The sequence below is a fragment of the Gouania willdenowi genome, chromosome 7 (genome assembly GCF_900634775.1).
Source record: "Gouania willdenowi chromosome 7, fGouWil2.1, whole genome shotgun sequence".
Classification (NCBI taxonomy): Eukaryota; Metazoa; Chordata; class Actinopteri; order Blenniiformes; family Gobiesocidae; genus Gouania; species Gouania willdenowi.
Window position 1 is genome coordinate 40,178,136 of NC_041050.1, and position 19,716 is coordinate 40,197,851.

General features: G+C 34.6%; 2 protein-coding genes across 2 annotated transcripts; both read left to right on the forward strand.

Moving 5' to 3' along the window:
- The first annotated feature begins 570 nt into the window (after positions 1 to 570).
- Positions 571 to 4,419, forward strand: naa80 (N-alpha-acetyltransferase 80, NatH catalytic subunit). Its single transcript, XM_028452825.1, has 2 exons — positions 571 to 574; positions 3,650 to 4,419. Exons 1-2 carry the CDS (start codon positions 571 to 573, stop codon positions 4,417 to 4,419), a joined length of 774 nt encoding a protein of 257 aa, XP_028308626.1.
- On the forward strand, positions 620 to 11,578 carry hyal3 (hyaluronidase 3). Its single transcript, XM_028453968.1, has 7 exons — positions 620 to 732; positions 5,861 to 6,112; positions 7,559 to 7,991; positions 9,925 to 10,072; positions 10,327 to 10,453; positions 10,989 to 11,078; positions 11,157 to 11,578. Exons 2-7 carry the CDS (start codon positions 5,879 to 5,881, stop codon positions 11,400 to 11,402), a joined length of 1,278 nt encoding a protein of 425 aa, XP_028309769.1. The 5' UTR covers positions 620 to 732; positions 5,861 to 5,878; the 3' UTR covers positions 11,403 to 11,578.
- Positions 11,579 to 19,716: the final 8,138 nt, after the last annotated feature.

A 19,716-nucleotide genomic window follows, 5' to 3' on the forward strand; every position in this document is an offset into this window, starting at 1 on the left:
AATAATTGTTAACATAAAGATTGCCTGGGAATGCCACTATTGGTTGATTTTAAAATGTTCACTAATTAATGAATCTTTTTTCTTCAGGTGAGTTCTGGACGTAGAATGGAGGCGTTCTAAATTAAAATGATTATTATGAAGGCAGGTTGGATTCATGCATTTATTATAACGTGTGTGAACAGAACAATGGGAGCTAGCTTGATTATAATTTTAGGAGTTAAATCAACGTGTGTGTGCGCGCGTGGATACGTCAAACCGTTTAGGAAACTAAGTATGTATTTTTTGACTGGAAATATAAAGAATTAATGAAAAGTCTGAATATAAACAAAACTTCCTATCTCATATTTAGGTTTATTTTCCTAAACGGCTCGCTTATATATATATATGTGTGTGTGTGTGTGTGTGTTCTGATTTATATAACTTTAAATGTGAGGTTTTGTGCTGTTTGAGTTTCTAACTGCAGTTCTCCTCCTGTCCACAGGGGGCAGTCACGGTCAGACTTCTCTGGTTATAAAGTAGAAGCAGCAGTGAGCAACTCTTTAGTTGCCAGGTTGATGAATTTCCCGCTCAATGGGTAGTTCTTACTTTCATTAATGGGTCAGTGTTCTAAAAAACACGTGGCGGGATATCAACATGTGTATGTGGCAACACAGCGGTCCTGTTTTAGTCATGGCGGTGAATCTACGTTAAACTTGTTCAGTTATTAGAGCTGAAAGTTCAACTATTCAACATGTAAGTAACGACACACGTGATAAATGACGACATTGTTTATATTTATGAGATAAAACGTTGGATTCACTGTTAAACAGAATTGAACACGAGTCTTTCCTTAGATGGAAATAAACAGCTATAACTCCTATTTCCAACATATATTCAGTTTTTCTCTAAATAATCTTTCAATACAGTTATTTCATCATAATATATGATAAATTGGTACAGTTTGTCTACTAGGGCTGGGCTATAGTTTTCTTTTGGAGATATAGACAATTACAATATTGCCTATATTAATATGCATATTGTTGGTTGCTTATTTTGTATCAAAATACTTATTTTAGGAGTCACTGCTTTCACTATTTCTCAGAACTCACTCACACGTGCTGTCCCTTAGAGGAGAAAAAGCCAAAACTGACACATATTGATCGGCTGTTAATAAATGTAAATGTGGCATTATTTTATCAACAAATTTAATCCAGAATTTTCTTTCTGGTCAGACTTTATTGAGTTAAAAATATAGAGAATTATGAATTATATTGTATATCACCATTTAAAATAAAAAATCCATATCGCCCAGCTCTACTATCTACAGCATGTGTGTCAAACTCAAGGCCCGGGGCCCAAATCTGGTCCTTCAGAGCATCTGATTCAGTGAAAATGACAGAAAACATGAATCATTGTGAAAATTACCAAATAATTCAGTTGTAAATTATTGTTTGAAGAATTCGGGGAAAAAATTTAAATCCTGCAATTTTTCTCAAATTATTCCACAAAATCTCCCCAAAATGAATATAAATGTATTTAAGAAATGAATCAATCAATCTGTCACTTATTGCTTAGATATTAACGTTAATACACCTTTTCTTTTTTTATTGTCATGTTTATGAGAAATGGTCGTGATTGTATGAGAAGGAAAACGTTTGAACTTATTTGACATAATAATAATAATAAAACCCTAGAATTAATGATCACATTTTATAGAATGTGATCATTAATTGCTTGCACTGAGGTTGTTTCCTACTACTGTAAATAAAGCTGTGAGAAATTATGATATTTATGCTCATTGTTACCAATATTTTATCCAAATAACTTTTAATTTTTAAATAACGCATTTTAGTTAAGTTTACCATATACACATTTACAGTTGTTTCTCATTTATCTCATCACATTTCATTGAAATTTAAAAATAATAATAAACTGCCCTATTACTGTATATCAACAATATATTTTACTGTTATCATTTCATCAGATGTTGCTTGAAATTAACTGTAATTGTTCATAAGAAAAGATTGTATTTGATTTTCCTGAAAGTATGAGGTGTGAACTATATCTAAACACGTGTGTTTTTACGTTATTACAACAGTTTCTACTTTTATATTTCTACACTCTTATTGACTAACTTCTTGTTTTCTGTTGTGAAATCAACTTTTTTAAACTTCCGTTACACGTCTTTAGTCGTTACAGTTGGTGAGAATTTCACCTTCACAGTGAGTATCATTTTTAATAATGTTTTATTATTATATATATTATGTTGCTGGAATCTTTATTTTAATTTAGACACATTTTTAAATCGCCTGCTCATTTCTTTTAAACCACTTTTGAAAGAATAATTACTACTTTAATTCTATGTAAGGCAGTGTAATCACATAATTAATTAGATTTAGGACGTCATTGATAATTAATTTTTCTCTTCACTGTCGCTGATTCTGTTCTTGTGGATTTGTTAGTTTTTTTTTTCCTAAGAATTTAATATTTTCATATCACGGTGAGATGACTAATGTTGTCATTTGCGCGATATAAATATAAATAAAGGTGAATTACATTTAATTGAAACGATGTCATAATTGTCAACGTTAAACTGATGAACTGTGTTATAGTTCTATGTCTCACACATATGTAGTTAATAATTAATTAAATATGTTTCAGATTAATTTGTCACTTTGAGGATTATTTTACAATTTAAAAAAAGATCAAATTTATGGCTATAGCGACGCCCACACCATAAATATTAATATATATATTCATTGATTAGGAAACCTAACAAGGTAATCAATAGGTGAGAAACTAATTAGATGATAAATAATATTTATTAGTGTATTTTATTATAGACATGAGTCAAACTGACCTGTTAGCATTAGAGATGCTAACAGAACGCTAACACAAAAGGAAGGTGACAATGTAATTGTAAATTACTTTCAGTGGAAAAATAATAATTGTAATGGTCACCGTAATCATAACTGAGTGATTATCGAACATTGTAAATTGAAGATGTAATTGTAATTAAAAATGTAATTCAGCCCCGCCCTAACTAAGGTTTGAAACTCAATCTTTTTTTGTGTAAATGTTTTATAAAATCCTAAAGAACAAAAGTTCCGAAAATGTTAATAAAAATCAAATATAACATGTAAGGCATAAACTGTAAATATATTTTAAATGTTTTTGGTCACGTTTATATTTATAGTTTATAGATATGATCTGTAACAGGAAAGTTAAAAAAAAAAAAAGCTGTGATACAGAAAAGTTTCTTCAAACTTTTCAACAACTTCAGGTGTTTTTTATTTTATTTATTTACATCTTAAGATGTTTATTTATGACACACACACGAGTAAATGTTTTAATATCTGATACCTACCTAACCCTAGCTGTAATTAATTATCAGTTACACAATTACAATTATATTTGACCCCAACCCTGGAGTATGAATGACCTTCTCTTTATGTCGTTAGTTTGTGATCTTTGAAATAGTGAAAACGTGTCTTTATTGATGTTGTTTTGGTACAAATGTCATAAATATTTAAAATGTCAATAGGAACAAAACTTTGACTTATATCATTATATTTATGTTTTCAACATGCTAACGCTAATGCTAACGAGACCCAGCAGTGAAACAGAGGCTGATTTAAATAATGATGTCACAGGTTTGAACCTCCATCAGAGACCAGAGATGAAGATGATGATGATAATGATGAGAAGCTGAATTTTGACTCATCAACCCAGGACGTAGCTCCACCCCCAGACTCACAGAGACCCTATGTGCTGCCCCTCCACCTGCGTCCAGACCTGGTGGTCCCGTGTGCTGACCTGGTGAACTGTGAGTGGCCGAGGAGCCGGACCGCCCGTGTCCACGCCCTTAATAAGTCCCGCCTACAGTTCCCAGTCTGCCTGGTTCTCCTGTGTGGCCACCAGCAGACGGAGCAGCTGCTGGGCCACGCCCGCCTGTCCAGGGTCGTAGGTCACGAAGGAAGCCTGTTCGTGGAGTCCGTGGTGGTGTCCAGGGCCCAGAGGGGGCGGGGCTACGGCCGGACCCTGATGGAGGAAACGGAACGCTACGCTAGGAGCAGAGGGTTCACACGCCTGTGTCTGACCACACACGACAAGCAGCATTTCTACGCCCACCTCGGATATCAGCTGACCACGCCCGTTCAGAACGCGGGTGCCATGACAACGTTTGTTACCCTGGAAACGCTTTTACGACTCTCAGGGCAGAGCGTGTTGGACAACAAGGCTCCTCCCTCCATCCCGCAGGCTCCTCCCCCTCCCGCCGTCCTTCAGGCTCCTCCCCCTCCCTCCATCCCTCAGGCTCCTCCCCCTCCCGCCGTTCTTCAGGCTCCTCCCCCTCCTTCCGTTGTTGTTCAGACTTTAAATCAAACTCCGTACAGAGACGCTAAAGGACTAACTATCTACTGGATGCACAAAAATATTTAAAAACTATTCAAAGCCAGATGTGCGTCTTTATTTAACCTTTAGTTCCAGAGTGATGTTTATACAACAGCTGCACATGAATCCAGATGTTTTAATAGAAAACTATACGTGATTCTTTCACCAAAGCCTAATTTTAAAAAAGAAACACATTTATTATTTGGTATTTTATTGTTTCTTGGCTTTTAGAAAATTTGGTTCTATTTCATAATATTTCATGAATATTTTCAACATCTGTGCTGAGGAATGCAGACAGATGTTGCATCCCATAGTGAGACATCTCATGAAATATATCATAGAACCAGGGTTATAAATACATAACCTAAAGATTTTTCTAGTCCTACAAAGACAATGAAGTTCAGTTTGTGTCAAAACATAAAGTCATTCTTTCTCCAGATTCTGATATAAACTAATATTTCTGAATCTAATGTGTGAAAATGAGAAAAATAAACTACTTTTCAATCATTTTGGACTTTATTAGTATTTTTTAACTATATTTTAGTTTTAGATGATGAGGACAATGGGTTGATTTATAGCAGTGCTTCTCAAAGTGTGGGTTGCGCCCCCTGGTGGGTAATGGAGGTATGAACGGTGGGGCGTGACAAACAGGAGGAAACTAAGTTTTATGTCAATCTTCTAAAAGTAGTGGGCGTTGAGGACCAGGATTGGGGACCCCTGCTTTAGAAGTTCTCTGAGGACCAGGATTGTTCTGGAAGATACAAAAATATGAGGAAAAGCTTCTAGAACATCTGAACTTTATTTGTGGTTAATCAGAGACACTGTAAATGGTGACAGGTGTGTGTGATGACTCCATTTAACATGAGTTTGAATGTGATTGGTTCAATCTGAACACAGCCCCGCCCCCAGTTATAAGAGGGTGTGAACACTTTAGTGACATCATTCTCTGTTTTTATTTTTACTTCACCTCCTTTAAAGGTTTGACTTTGATGATTGTACAGGTTCAAGGTCACATTAAAGATGGAAAAATATTTACCTTAGTATTATTTTTTTACATCACAAAAACCTGGCCTTTGAACAGGATTGTGTAGACTTTATATATCCACTATTTATGTTTATATTCATAGTCATTATCTATATATTATTATTACTGTTCCTTCCACTAAGTCACACTTATTGTTTAAAAACTCTACTTAAAATAAATAATAATTTACGTGTTCTTCACATGGAGCAGAACAATAAACAAACTTTCAATAACTGACAAAAAAAAAAAAAAACAATTTCCTTTTTTTAAGCTTTTTGTCACAGATTTCCTGTATTTTTACTGCTGCACTTTTGTTTTTTATGAAAGTATTATCTTAATTTTTTTATTATTATTTATTATGAAATATGATAAAGTTGAAAATGTGTTATTTGTCAGGATAATTTGGGGGGTGATGAGTGTGGGGGGCTTTAACTGATTTATGAGGTGTCCTTTGTGACCCTTTAGGAAGGAGTGTGAACATCCATGGAGGCCCCTCCTCTGGCCCTCCTCATCCTCCTCATGGGCCCCTCTCTGCACACCAGCCCCCCCCTCCCAGCTCAGCCAGATGTGGCAGCAGCTGCTCCTGTTGTGGAGAAGCGAGCCTTCGTTGTGGTGTGGAACGTTCCCACAGCACGATGTCAGGAACACTTCAACATCCACCTGGACCTGAGACACTTTGATATAGTGGAGAACCATGACCAGCACTTCCAGGGTCAGGTGATTGGTTCTATAGTGGGAGGAGCTCATGGGAAGGGTCGACCAATAGCGTACAGTCACTCCACAGCTATGGGATGTACTTAATAACAAAACGAGTAATTTCATCATTATTGTTCTAAGTTTGCATTTCTATGAATACATAAAATACTAAATATGTAAGAAATCAATATCTAACAGATACCAATTTATGGGAAATATATTATGATTTGAAGAAAATTAAAGGCTTTTGTAAGAATTTTTAGTTTTTATCAACTGTTTAACGTTAAAAAATGACTGCAATCATATATTATACATCCAGGTATTCCTCACGTACTCAATCTTTCAATACTATCTAATGCCTGTGTCAAACTCAAGGCCCGGGGGCCAAATCCGGCCCTTTGGAACATCAAATTTGTGTCACAGGAGAAAGTAAAAATGACAGAAAAAACATGAATAATTGTATAAATTAAACTCAATATTTGCAGGTGCTCATAATTGCCTTTATTACATGATTGCAGTCATTTTTAATGTTAAACTGTTGAAAAAAACTCAAAATTCTTACCGAATCCTTCAGTTTTCCTCAAAATCTAGGAAATTTAAAGTGTAGATCCTGTTGACTGATTGTTGGTTTCTTACATATTTAGTATTTACGTAGAAGTGCAAACTATGGAACAATAATGTGAAAATGACTTGTTTTCCAACATAAAGTCTGTGGCCCACTGCAGATCAAACTGCTTCATATTTGGCTCCTGAACTGAAATGAGTTTGACGCCCCTGATCTATGGGTTTAGTCATTATTTACACACTTTTTTTAAAGAAAAATTTGAGTTTGAACTCAATTTTAAAATGTAAGACGTTCAAATGGTAATCAGAGGGTTCCTGGTCCATCACTGTGGGATGTTGAATAAGTCCCTTAACCCTGAACATCTCCCCAGGGGGTTCAATTACAGAGGACAAATTTCGATAAATGTGTTAAAAGTTCAAGTTAAGCGAAAGAGTAACAGCTACTTCACAGTAGCTTAAATTTTCTGATAAATCAGATAAGTACATATTTTATAACATATAACATTACAATTAAAACAATAATAAACTCTTCTATTAGCATCTCAGCATAGTGTGAATAAATAACGTGGCACATATAGCTACTCAAAGGGTAAACACATGTAAACAAAGGGGGCGGGCTCTCATCGCGCTACGGTAACCCACAAGGACGGAAATCCAAAAAGGCCGAAAAAACTGGTGGAAAAAAAATTTGAAAATAAAAAAAAAAAATTATTTATTTATTTAACTCGAATTTGCAAAATAAAAATTGTTTTTATCTACAAATTTCATCAATTGATTAAATTGATTTTTTTTTTGTCCAGTGTGAGGAAAACACTAGGATTAAAATGTAGAAACACTGATTAGAAAACTAGATACTTTTGTTTTTGTAACTTTTGTCTCTTTAAATGAAATGTGTTTTTCTAGAGAATGACCATCTTCTACCGGGACCGTTTGGGTAAATATCCGTACGTGTCCAGGGACGGTGTGGAGGTGAACGGTGGAATCCCTCAGAGGGGTCACCTCCAGGATCATCTGACCCTCATGTCAGAGCAGCTGTCAGTGTGTCTACAACCTAACTTCACTGGTCTGGCTGTCATTGACTGGGAGGAGTGGCGCCCCCTGTGGGAAACCAACTTTGGGACTAAGATGGTCTACAGGAAGTTGTCCAAGCGACTGGTGAGGCAGCAGAGGCCTGATTGGTCGGAGAGGGCAGTGAGTGAGTTAGCGAGGAGCAGGTTTGAGGAGAACGCTCAGAGGTTCATGGAGAACACGCTGCTGCTGGCCGTCAACCATCGCCCCAAAGGATTGTGGGGGTTCTACGGGTTCCCCACCTGCTTTAACAACAAGAAGAACACAAGTAAATGAAACTCTGACTATGTAAATGCATTATTAGAGCAGGAGGAGCCCCTAGTGGTCAAAAGTTTTCATTAGTTTTCCCAAATTTATTAATTTTTATAAAATATTTTTCTGCTGCTTTGATTCTAACATGTTATTGTTAGTTTCATGTCAGATGTTAATTCTACGTCAGTGTTTTCAGTGAAATGGTCCCAAACTTTTGAGACTTTAGGTTGGTTCTTTTCACACTCTCATTATGGCGCCGTTCTTCCTCATGAGGTCAAAGGTCAGAGAGATAAACTGACTGATGGTGTAGGAAGTGAGTCTGATACAGATTTACGTTATTTAATCGTTGGAGAGTTGATTCCTTAAAAAATGTTTTGTGAAAACGTCAGTCTCCAAGGCAGAAAGACTGTTAGCTGTTAAAGCTAATGCTGCTAAAGCTAATGCTGCTAAAGCTAATGCTGTTAAAGTTAATGTTGCTAAAGCTAATGTTGCCCAAGCTAATGTTGCCCAAGCTGATGTTGTTAAAGCTAATGTTGCCAAAGCTAATGTTGCTAAAGCTAATGCTGCTTAAGTTAATGTTGCTAAAGCTAATGCTGCTAAAGCTAATGCTGCTAAGGCTAATGTTACTAAAGCTAATGTTGCCAAAGCTAATGTTGCCAAAGCTAATGTTGTTAAAGCTAATGTTGCTTAAGCTAATGTTGCTAAAGCTAATGCTGCTAAAGCTAATGTTGCTAAAGCTAATGTTGCACACAAGCTGAAAATGTAGTTTTTTCCTGACGTCTCAACAGTGACTCAGGTTATCGTCACATTTAGTAAACATGAATCAGCTGATCAGTGATGTTTTTACTTCACCAGAATCAGAAAATAATTTATTAAACACAACAGGGTTTAATAAATTATAATATAAGTACAGTATAAACAGCAAAGACCGGTTTATTAAAACAAATAACCTGTCCATCATGCACTTCCTTTAAATGTGTAAATTTAAATAATATCTTAATAAACAATAATCATTGTATTCTAATGAATAGTGAGAACTCATACTGTAAAACCTGCCTGGTGTTATATAATAGCTAGTTTATATACATGTACAGTACATGTCTGTGATATGGATCAATGTTAATCATGAACACATTAACACTTTCCTTTTATTGTTTTAAACTCTACTTGTCAGAAAAACTATTTTTATTATTACAACAGAGCAAAGCAAGAAATTACGCTGCTCATTTATTGATTTATTTATTATTTTTTTGACTCATCAATTAAAAGTGCAAATACTGTTTAAAGCCAGTATAAGTGAGTGTTGAACTTGTAATATATTAAATATCATATATATGATATATTAAATAGCACAAACAATGTTGTGTTTACGTTTATATCCCTCTTGACCTATGACCTATTGTGCTATTCTTCTTCTTCTTCACAATATAAATGATGAAGCGACACTGGCCCCAGCAGGTCATGTATGGTACTGCAGCATAAATGAAGCAGAAATATTTTATCATGAATTTACAACATTAAATGATGCGTTGATGCAAATTTTTGTAGTCAACATTATCAATTATGTTACAATCATATTTGGATTACTGTATATGTTACACTCATTGTGTTTGGTGTGAATCTGGAGACAGCTTATATATTTAATTCTATTTTTTCTCTAACTCTAACGTATAGCTCTATGGTATGATTATAGACTAACAAGCCATAGATAAAGCTTTCATTACCTCACACTGCTCCTTTAAACGTGTCGGAGCGCTGATCACTTCCTGTTCTTAGCTGCTCGATAATCCACTGCAGAGGATAATTGAAGGTGTAATTGTTATTTAAAAATGTAATTGACCACAACCCTGATGAGCACTCATGTGTTTGTAAGATTATAAAAACAATGTGTCATTAATGTGATTAATTAATGCTGATGATGCTTTTGTCTTGTTTTTTTGGATGTTCAGATCAAAGCTACACAGGTCAGTGTCACAAAGACACAAAACACACAAATGATCGTCTGTCACGGCTCTGGACTCAGTCTACTGCTCTGTACCCCAGTATCTACCTCCCTCAGAGGATGGGGGGGTCTGTAGATGGAGCTCTGATGGTCAGGTACACACACACACACACATATACACACATATGTACATACACACATATATATACATACACACACACACACACACACACACACATATATATATATATATATATTTTGCATCAGAAAATATTTTTTTGAGTAAAAATCAATCGAGTGATTTGGACAAAATAAATTCAGATTAACTTTGGTCCATGTGTCCCAGCTCTAGTGTGTTAGTGTGTTGGTGTGCTATTTCAAACACACCCTATGTGTTTTTATTCCTCAGACATCGTGTCCAGGAGGCTTTGAGAGTGGCATCACGTTGGCGTCATGGCAACCATCCCAGCCAGGCCACGCCTACCCTTCCTTATGCCAGGATCGCTTTCACACACACACTTAACTTCCTCAGCCAGGTTGTTGTTTAACCCCTTCATGGGTGAAATGTGTTCCTTTTGTGGTAAAAAGATAGGGATGTCCCCATACAACGTTTTCATTTCCGATATGTTTCCGATATTGATTTGATCCGATATTAACACAAATCATACATGGTTTTATGACTTATTTTGTTGTGTGGAATGTTAGAAAATGTTTGATCATGTGATGTCACTCAAACAGAGAACAATAGTGAACAACAGCAGGTTATTGTGTTAGAGTGTGAACCACAGACATCTATAGATAGATGTGCTGGAGCAGAACATTTTATCAGAGAGCTTATATCGGAGACTTTAGATGCAGTCCGAGAAAATCCGGTATTTGTTTTCTGGCTGATATCATATATCAATATCACATCAGGACACCTGTAAAAAAAAAAAAAAAGGCATGTACATTTTTTTCAGATTTTTAAAAATATTCTCTAGGTCCCACATCGCTCCTCATGTTGAAAACTTTCATTTATTTCAGTTGAAATAACTATTTAACCGTGTGTGTGTGTGTGTGTGTGTGTAACAGTCAGACCTGGAGCACACACTGGGACAGAGTGCCTCACTGGGAGCAGCTGGCGTGGTGTTGTGGGGAGAGATGAAGTTTGCTAAATCTAAGGTGTGTAACAGTAACACACACTGGTTTGTTTGTTGTTTTGTGTTAATGTGTGTGTGTGTGTGTGTGTGTGTGTTGTAGAAACAGTGCATCCTACTCAGAGACTACATTAATAACCATCTGGGTCCTTTCGTCCAATCACTGAGGTCTGACACTCAGCGTTGTTCCCTCCTGCGTTGCCATGGCAACGGTCGATGTGTCCAGCAACATCTCATGTCAACCAGCATCGATGCTAAGTTCAGGATCCACAATGACTCTCATAAACCATATGGATGTCAGTGTTATAAAGGCTGGAGTGGGCGGCGCTGTGAGGAAGAGAATAATTAGTTACTGTTAAATGTTACATAAACATTTATTGATGTCATCATTATGAACTAACTGTGTGTGTGTCACTGTGTGTGTGTGTATTACTGTGTGTGTGTCACTGTGTGTGTATATCACCTGGGTGTCTGTGTGTGTGTGTATCTGTGTGTGTGTGTGTGTGTGTTTATCACCTGGGTGTGTGTGTGTATATCACCGTGTGTGTGTGTTTATCACCTGGGTGTGTGTGTGTATATCACTGTGTGTGTGTGTGTGTATCACCTGGGTGTGTGTGTGTGTATCACCGTGTGTGTGTATAAAACAGCTGAGCTACAAACAATGATTGTTAGTTTTTCATCTTTTGACCACATAGAAAAATAGCACCTATATTTAGTAGCAGCGGGCCCAGGAATGAGGTGGATCACAGTGACAATAGAATAAATAATCTTCATTGTGTCTGAATATATTTCACAATGTCTCTGTTTTATATTATAATGAGTGACTTCTGGATGAACAAAAAGTGGTTGTATGTAATAACATCAGAAAATATTTACATTTTTTTGCGTTTTATCCACAATTGTTCCGACATGGATAAAAAAACATAGCGTAGCAATTAGAAAAGGTGCATTTTTATTTGATTTGATCATTTATTCATGAATTATCAGATGTTTTTGTGAAATAATAGTGGTATTTTTAAAAGTTTCCTCATTCCTTCTTTTATAAGGAGTGACTTAATGAGAAGCTTTTTCATTATTGATCACCTTATTAGTTAATTATTATTATTATTATTCAATGGTTCAGAACATTTATTACTAATTAACACTTTGCAAATGTTCACATTGATCCATTCATTGAGTCAATAATTGCTAACCAGGGTTGGGCTCAATTACCATTGTAATCGCCTAATTGATCATCAATTACAGTTTTGGTGTAATTAATAATTTAACACAAAACTGTTGAACCATGTTAAAGTTGTACTAATGAAGTTAATAATTATTCAAATCTGTTTCAAATCAAGCTTTCTCACATTTTACTGTATTTAAAAACATTGAAATTTATGGATATACTGACACAAAAAAGGCTCAGACGTCCACACCATAAATATTAAAACCTATATTTTCATTGATTATGAAACCTAACAAGGTAATCAATAGATAGGAAATAAATTAGATGATAGATATTAATAGATAATAGTTTTTAGTGTATTTTACAGCTGATTTGGGACCAGTTAGCATTAGAGATGCTAACAGAAAGCTAACACAAGAGGAAGGTTCACTTTTATTAACTTATTTATTTCAGGCTCAGTAATTGTAATGGAACTGTAGTCATTTAGGATTTAATTGTAATTGACTTTCTGAGGACAAAAAGTGATTGTAATTTTATTGTAATTGGAATAAATGCAGGTCACTGTAATTGTAATTTTATTGTAACTGAACATGGATAATTGAAGATGTAATTGTAATTGAAAAATGCAATTGACCCCTACCCTGGTGGTAATTAATGGTTTACTGCAGCTACTGAGTGACTGACGAAGGTTTCCAGCTCCTCGATAAATCTAATTAATATAATGAATCTAATTAATGTAATAAATCTAATTAATATAATGAATCTAATTAATGTAATAAATCTAATTAATATAATAAATCTAATTAATGTAATAAATCTAATTAATGTAATAAATCTAATTAATATAATGAATCTAATTAATATAATAAATCTAATTAATATAATGAATCTAATTAATATAATAAATCTAATTAATATAATGAATATAATAAATCTAATTAATATAATGAATATAATAAATCTAATTAATATAATGAATCTAATTAATATAATAAATCTAATTAATATAATAAATCTAATTAATATAATGAATCTAATTAATATAATGAATTAATAAATCTAATTAATAATGAATATAATGAATCTAATTAATATAATGAATCTAATTAATATAATAATCTAATTAATATATAAATCTAATTAATATAATGAATCTAATTAATATAATGAATCTAATTAATATAATGAATATAATAAATCTAATTAATATAATGAATCTAATTAATATAATGAATCTAATTAATATAATGAATCTAATAATATAATAATAAAAAATAAAAAAAAAAAATTAATATAATGAATATAATAAATCTAATTAATATAATGAATCTAATTAATATAATGAATAAATAAATCTAATTAATATAATGAATCTAATTAATATAATGAATATAATGAATCTAATGAATATAATGTGAACCAATAAATCATCTCTAAAGACGAGCTAAAGGCCAATAACAGTGTATCTAATAAAGTGGCTGACTGTCTAAATGGTTGGTGTTCTCATGGAGGTCAGGTTGAGTCTCAGAGCCTGTAGTTCTGTGATCAGCGCTGACAGCTGATTGGCTGCTGCCTGTTTCTCCTTCACTGCCTCAGTCAACATCTGGATGGCCCCGCCCTGCTGGACTGCAACAATACAAAAACAAACACACACATGCATAGATCATTATTTAAAGCATATTTTATAGTTTTAAACCTAGACGTACAGTAGAACTCCTCAGTTACAGCTCAACTTGGTTTATTTATTCCTAATAACATTCAGATATGGAAGCACATCACATTAACATGGGGAAAACATCTGGTTTTTATTAATTGTTATTTTTTTGTTTGTTTTTTTCTCACAAATGGTTTTGTTTTGTTTTACGAGCTGATTTTTGTTTAGTTTTTTGAAGAACAACAGATTTATTTATTTATTGGTTTGTTTAATTTGATAAAAATGTACTTTCAACTTGGTTTAAGACACTGGGACATAGATCTATCTATTACTGACATTACAATATGTCTATGGACTTTAGGCAGACACCTGAGGACTATACAGATGTTTAGATCTGAGGGACATAACCACGGTTCTCCTGGATCAGTTGGACAGATATGAATATAAAATTCTGCATTTCCATATAATTCCAGTGTATTCAGGCTGATACGTGACATCATCAGACTGACGGATAGAGAGGCAGAGCGTGCAGCAGGAGTCGCCATACGATGGACGTTATCACCACATTTCCAAATATCTTGACAATTTAAAAAAGAAATTGCACGAAATACTGAAAAAAATTACAAAATTCACAAAAGCTCTTTTGACTGATTTTTCCTCCTGACTTTTTTTTTTTTTTCTGTTTTCCATGAATCTCTCATCACCTGATAATTTACAGTAAGTACGTCACTCACTCGTCCATGGGTATAAAGAGTTCATATAGAAGTTCTGTTACTTGATTGAAATGTTAATGTTGTTAATAAATCTTAGTATACATAAACATCTCATGTAGAAACTTAAAAAAGAAGAGACCAAATCTACCACAATTAGTGTATTTTAAGTTTAACACACAAAGACATCTGATGAAGAAACTTCTATAAATGAATTAGTGATGGTGTTCATAATATATACCTTTGTTATGTTAAAATTACAATAACTTTAAGGTTTTTGCTTCAAAAAATAACCAGGTTTCATTGGGGAAATGTAACAGTAACAAGATATTTCTATTGTGTAAACCAAGTTCTCAGCTTTTATTGCACTTGGTCGTGTATTTTGGTAAAGTTTGGAATAGCTAGCTTAAATCAGATGCACACATGCAGTTTATTGTTAAAGGTTTATTTTTTATATTTTATTCTCGACGGTCTAAAACATCGCTCAACATTTTTAAGATGAAATAAAGTATGACTTTAAATGAAATATGTGAATGTGGGTTTTTTTTTTACTCAGAACTTTCTAGAGCAGGCGTAAGCTAGATTATAGCTAATGCTAAATTCCATCTGTTGTCCCAATTTGGGTTTTATTATAATTACTCTAACAAACAAAATTAAATATTCAGAAAAACAGATTTGTTTTTGTTTTTTTTTCCAAGTGAATTTAATTTACAACATTATTTTACAATTTGGAATTATTATTTTTCTTAAATCACTTTTGTTTATTTTTAGTGTAAACAATTGAATGTGTTTAAAAATGTGTTAAAATACCAAAGTGAGTGAGAAGGATGGACTCTGACCTAAAAAATAGAAGATGAGTAAGACGGTGAGCAGAAGCAGGGAGATGATGGCACAGCCCATGGCGTAGGCTCGGGATGAACTGGGGGTCAACATTTCCTGTAGACGACTCTGCCACGTGCGTCTCATTGGACGAACTCTGTGATTGACAGCTGCGATGTCACACATGTGCAGGTTTCCATTGGCTGAGGGGGTGTAGGGGGGTCGAGGAGGCCTCGTACCTGTTGGTACACATGGCTCAGTGGTACAGTAGAACACTGTGGGTAGTTCAGGTGGTTGTGGTACCTTTATGGCTGTGATCAGAGTGCATTCTATGGAGGTCGTTGATGGAATCCACAGAGTGGAGTTCTATCTCAGTGAGGTCTTTGTCACTGACTCTGTAGAACTGAGGAGTGGTCTGAGAGGACGGGGGCCTCGACATCTTCCTCTGCAGCAGGAACGTTAGTTAACACATAAATGCTACAGCATTGATTCATAGGTAACATCAGGGTCTTTGGGGTAAATTACATTTTTCAGTTACAATAACGTTTCCAATTATCCGTGTTCAATTACAATTGAATTACGATCACAGTGATCAGCATCTTTTCCAATTACAATGAAGTTAAAGGGGACATATCATGTTAAATCCACTTTTTTAGCCCTTAAATGCATTTTTTTTGTATATTTAGAGTGCTTAGAAGTACAGAAAAAATCAAATTAATCTCTTCAGGTGCTCCGTAGATATCTTTATATTCTGTTTTGATCATATTTTTCAATCTGTTTCGATTTTTCTATTCTCTATTACGTTTTTTGAACTATTACATCACAGTATTTGCAGTAGAACTGCCAAATTAGGACATCAATCCATCATTTTTATATCTCGCTTTTATTTTGTAGTCCAAGCTCCAGGATGCAGAAGTTACGAGAGGATAAGTCAAAATGTTGGGTTGTTGGATGTAGTAACCCACACGCTTCATTACACCGTCTCCCAGCATCAGAACCTTTTCAAAGTGTCTGGTTGAGTTTTATTTTTTATAGAAATGTACCACATCTGTGGATAAGGTCATTTTTGTGTGTGTGAAGCACTTCAATGATGACTGCTTCATCAACCTCCACCAGTATAAAGAAGGATTTACAGAAAGACTTTGTCTGATTGAGGGTTCAATTCCTTCTATCTTTGGAGACGATGAACAGAGCACTTCGGTAAGCTGTAAATAACGCTAAAAAGTGATGATAAGACGTCCCTGTCATTGTTTTGTTAGCATTAGCATTAGCACCGTCTTCATATGTTAGCGCTGTGTGCTCGTTTTAGATCCTTGATGATATGGCCTACGTGATTTAATTTAAGTCTAAAGTTTTCATTAGTCATTTCATTTTGACGTTTTTGTCTTTGAAAAGACTATTAAAATGCATTTCGTGATGTTAGCTTGGCGCTAGCGTTAGCTCGGTGCTTGTGTTAGCTCACTTGTTAGGGTTCTGCAGGTTCATCATCATCATTTTCATCTCGCTCCACTGGGTCAGACTCTGGCTGGAACATGTAAGGCTGGATGGACAAGTCTAACGTTGCTGACATTTTATAAATAACGTGTGAATAAAAAGTTTATGCTCCGCTACATAGCCGTATCTCTTCTATCAAACTACAAAAATGGCCGAGCAGGGTGGAGTTGAACCTGGAGAGGGGGCGGGGTATGAAGTGTCTCATTTGCATTTAAAGAGACAGCACCAAAACGAGTTGCTCTCAGAAGCACATCAGAAAAGGGGTGGAGCTATAATAATGAGGAATTCAGACCCAAGCAGTGCAGTTCTGCTTTATATAGACCATAACTGTATGATTTATATGTAAAAAGGAAGGATTTAAAACCATGATATGTCCCCTTTAAACATTTTTATCCTCTGAAACTCAATTACAATTACCTTTTCAATTACTAAAGTTCAATTACAATGAATCACAATTACTGAGCCTAAAATAAAAAACCTACTAAAAGTGAACCTTCTTCTTGTGTTAGCCTTCTGTTAGCATCTCTAATGCTAACGGGTCCTAAATCAGCTGTAAAATACACTAAAAATACATATCTATCTAATTTATTTCCTATCTATTGATTACCTTGTCTTCCTAATCAATGAAAATATAGGTTTTAATATTTATGGTGTGAGCCTTTTTTTTTCAGTATAGCCATAGATTTATATTTCTTTTAAATATTAAAATATTGCAAAGCTTGTTATGAAACATATTTTAATAATTATTTACAACATTTGTGTACAACTGTACATAGAACTGTATCAGGGTTTCACAGTTTTGTGTTAAATCATAATTAACAATTTTTATAGAATTTTCATGGCAATTACAATTACTAAGTCAAATGAATTGTAATTGAATTACAATTACAACAGCAACAGGTTTTAAAATTACAAAAGTGAGTGCTATTATCCTTGGGGTCAATTTCACCCCATTTATGTTCATTCAAAAAATAATAGTTTCCTTTTTTTCTTTGTTTCATATTTCATGACTTTTTCTAATTTGATGGCTACATTTGATTAGCATAAATAAATGGTCCTCCTCTGGCTGTTTTAGCTGTGTTCAACTGTCTGCACACTCTCTGTCTCCCTTGAAAATGTCCTCAAGGAAAAGCTTTACTGTCAATGAGTTTTTGGAACAGCTCTTTCACAGTGAAAGTGACGTAGAGGAAAATGTATCTGAAACTTTATAGTGAAAACTGCAAATCTGTTGCAAAAGGGAGATACAAATAAGTAAATAAATGTGTTTATGAGAGGATTTTCAACATCCACTAACTGTAAAACTGAAAGTTTGACCTGATGGTGGCGCTAGAGAACAGGCCAAGGTTTCATTATCAAAGGCTTATTTATATATTCAAAAAATAAACAAAGTGTCTGACACTAAAACTTGGTCAACAATTTTCTGACAATGGGGGTCAGATTGACCCCCAATATGTAATAACTGAGGATAATAGGAGGGTTAAAGGTGCAGTCTGCAATTTAATGGAAAGCTAGCAAGAATTTGTCACAAGCAGCTTTTAATTTGGTAAACAGCTAGATTTGTCAGGCCAATCACACACACTTACCTTGTGTTACTGTTAAAGAAATTAAATCTGATGGTTATTGAATGTAAATATTTCCAAATCCAGGAACATGCGTTAATCCACAGAAGTATGAATAAATCCAGATGTAATATCCTCAGTGAGGTCTACAGAACACACAGACACAGAGGAATGTGTGGCTTCAGTCTAAGGCCTTGTTGTGTCCAAACCCTGATAAACGTTACGTTTCCCCCCCCCGCCCCCCTGCGGAGTGGTGCTCCAGTGCCAACATTCAACTCCTTCTACAATATTTGTCTCGTCTAGTTCTTCTACAACCGTTTGAGACTCAGACGGAGAAAGGAAGACTTAACAGCCTTGGTCCTTTGCACACATGCTTACATTCCACCCCCCACCCCGCCCACCCCCCCAACACCTAAAATAGCTGCAGAGACATTGGATTATTTTTAGCTGTTTGTACCATAGGGTGACTCAGTGATCTGAGTGGGGGAATGATGGGGTACAAGGTTATTGGTTGCTTCTTTTTTCTTTCTGACTTATTGTTATACGCTTTCAGGTCAGTTTATGTTACGTTTATCCACTCACACACAGTTGTGTAGGTCTGACAGCAAAGGTCCAAACAATGATCTAAACACTGTTGGTCGCCACATGTTCTTTAGATAAGATGGTTTTAAAAGTCAGGGCTTTATGGTTTGGTCTTGATTAAAGTAAACTTTTTTTGATTGAAAAGTTTTTTGTTTTTATTTGAAGTCATGTTTTTTGTATTTGGGTCATATTATGAGTAGTACATTTGTGTCTTTATTATTCAATCAAAAAATGTTGTTGTTTTTTTGCGTTCAAACACTTTTTGTCTTTGATTGATAAAATCTTTATGGATTTACTTTTTTTCTTTGATTGAATAATAAAGACACAAATGTACTACTCAGAGTATCTTTAACTTTTCCTGTTTTTTTTGTTTTTCAGAGCGACCAGCAGCACTTTGGCATTTTGTCTGAAAAAGCTTCTAAATAATTTAAAAAGCTACTAAATGATCTATAATACAGGCTGAATGTTTCACTTCAATAGAAAAACTGTTTACAGGCAGTGGGGCCGTGTGACATCATCAATCATGTGATTTCAAGATGGAGGAACACAGGCTGTTAAAGTGTTTTAAAAGTTAATAAAATGAATATGGTTCATAATAATGTGTTTTTTAAACATAGATCTACTATTAACGACATTTCAAATATTTTTGACCAAACTTGTAAAAATAGTAGAGGATC

Excerpts from the sequence above, each read along its gene's own strand:
- hyal3 (XM_028453968.1), top strand. The coding sequence starts at position 5,879 with ATGGAGGCCCCTCCTCTGGCCCTCCTCATCCTCCTCATGGGCCCCTCT. Across the intron at positions 10,454-10,988 it reads CACTTAACTTCCTCAGCCAG|TCAGACCTGGAGCACACACT; the intron begins GTTGTTGTTTAA and ends TGTGTGTAACAG. Across the intron at positions 11,079-11,156 it reads TGAAGTTTGCTAAATCTAAG|AAACAGTGCATCCTACTCAG; the intron begins GTGTGTAACAGT and ends TGTGTGTTGTAG.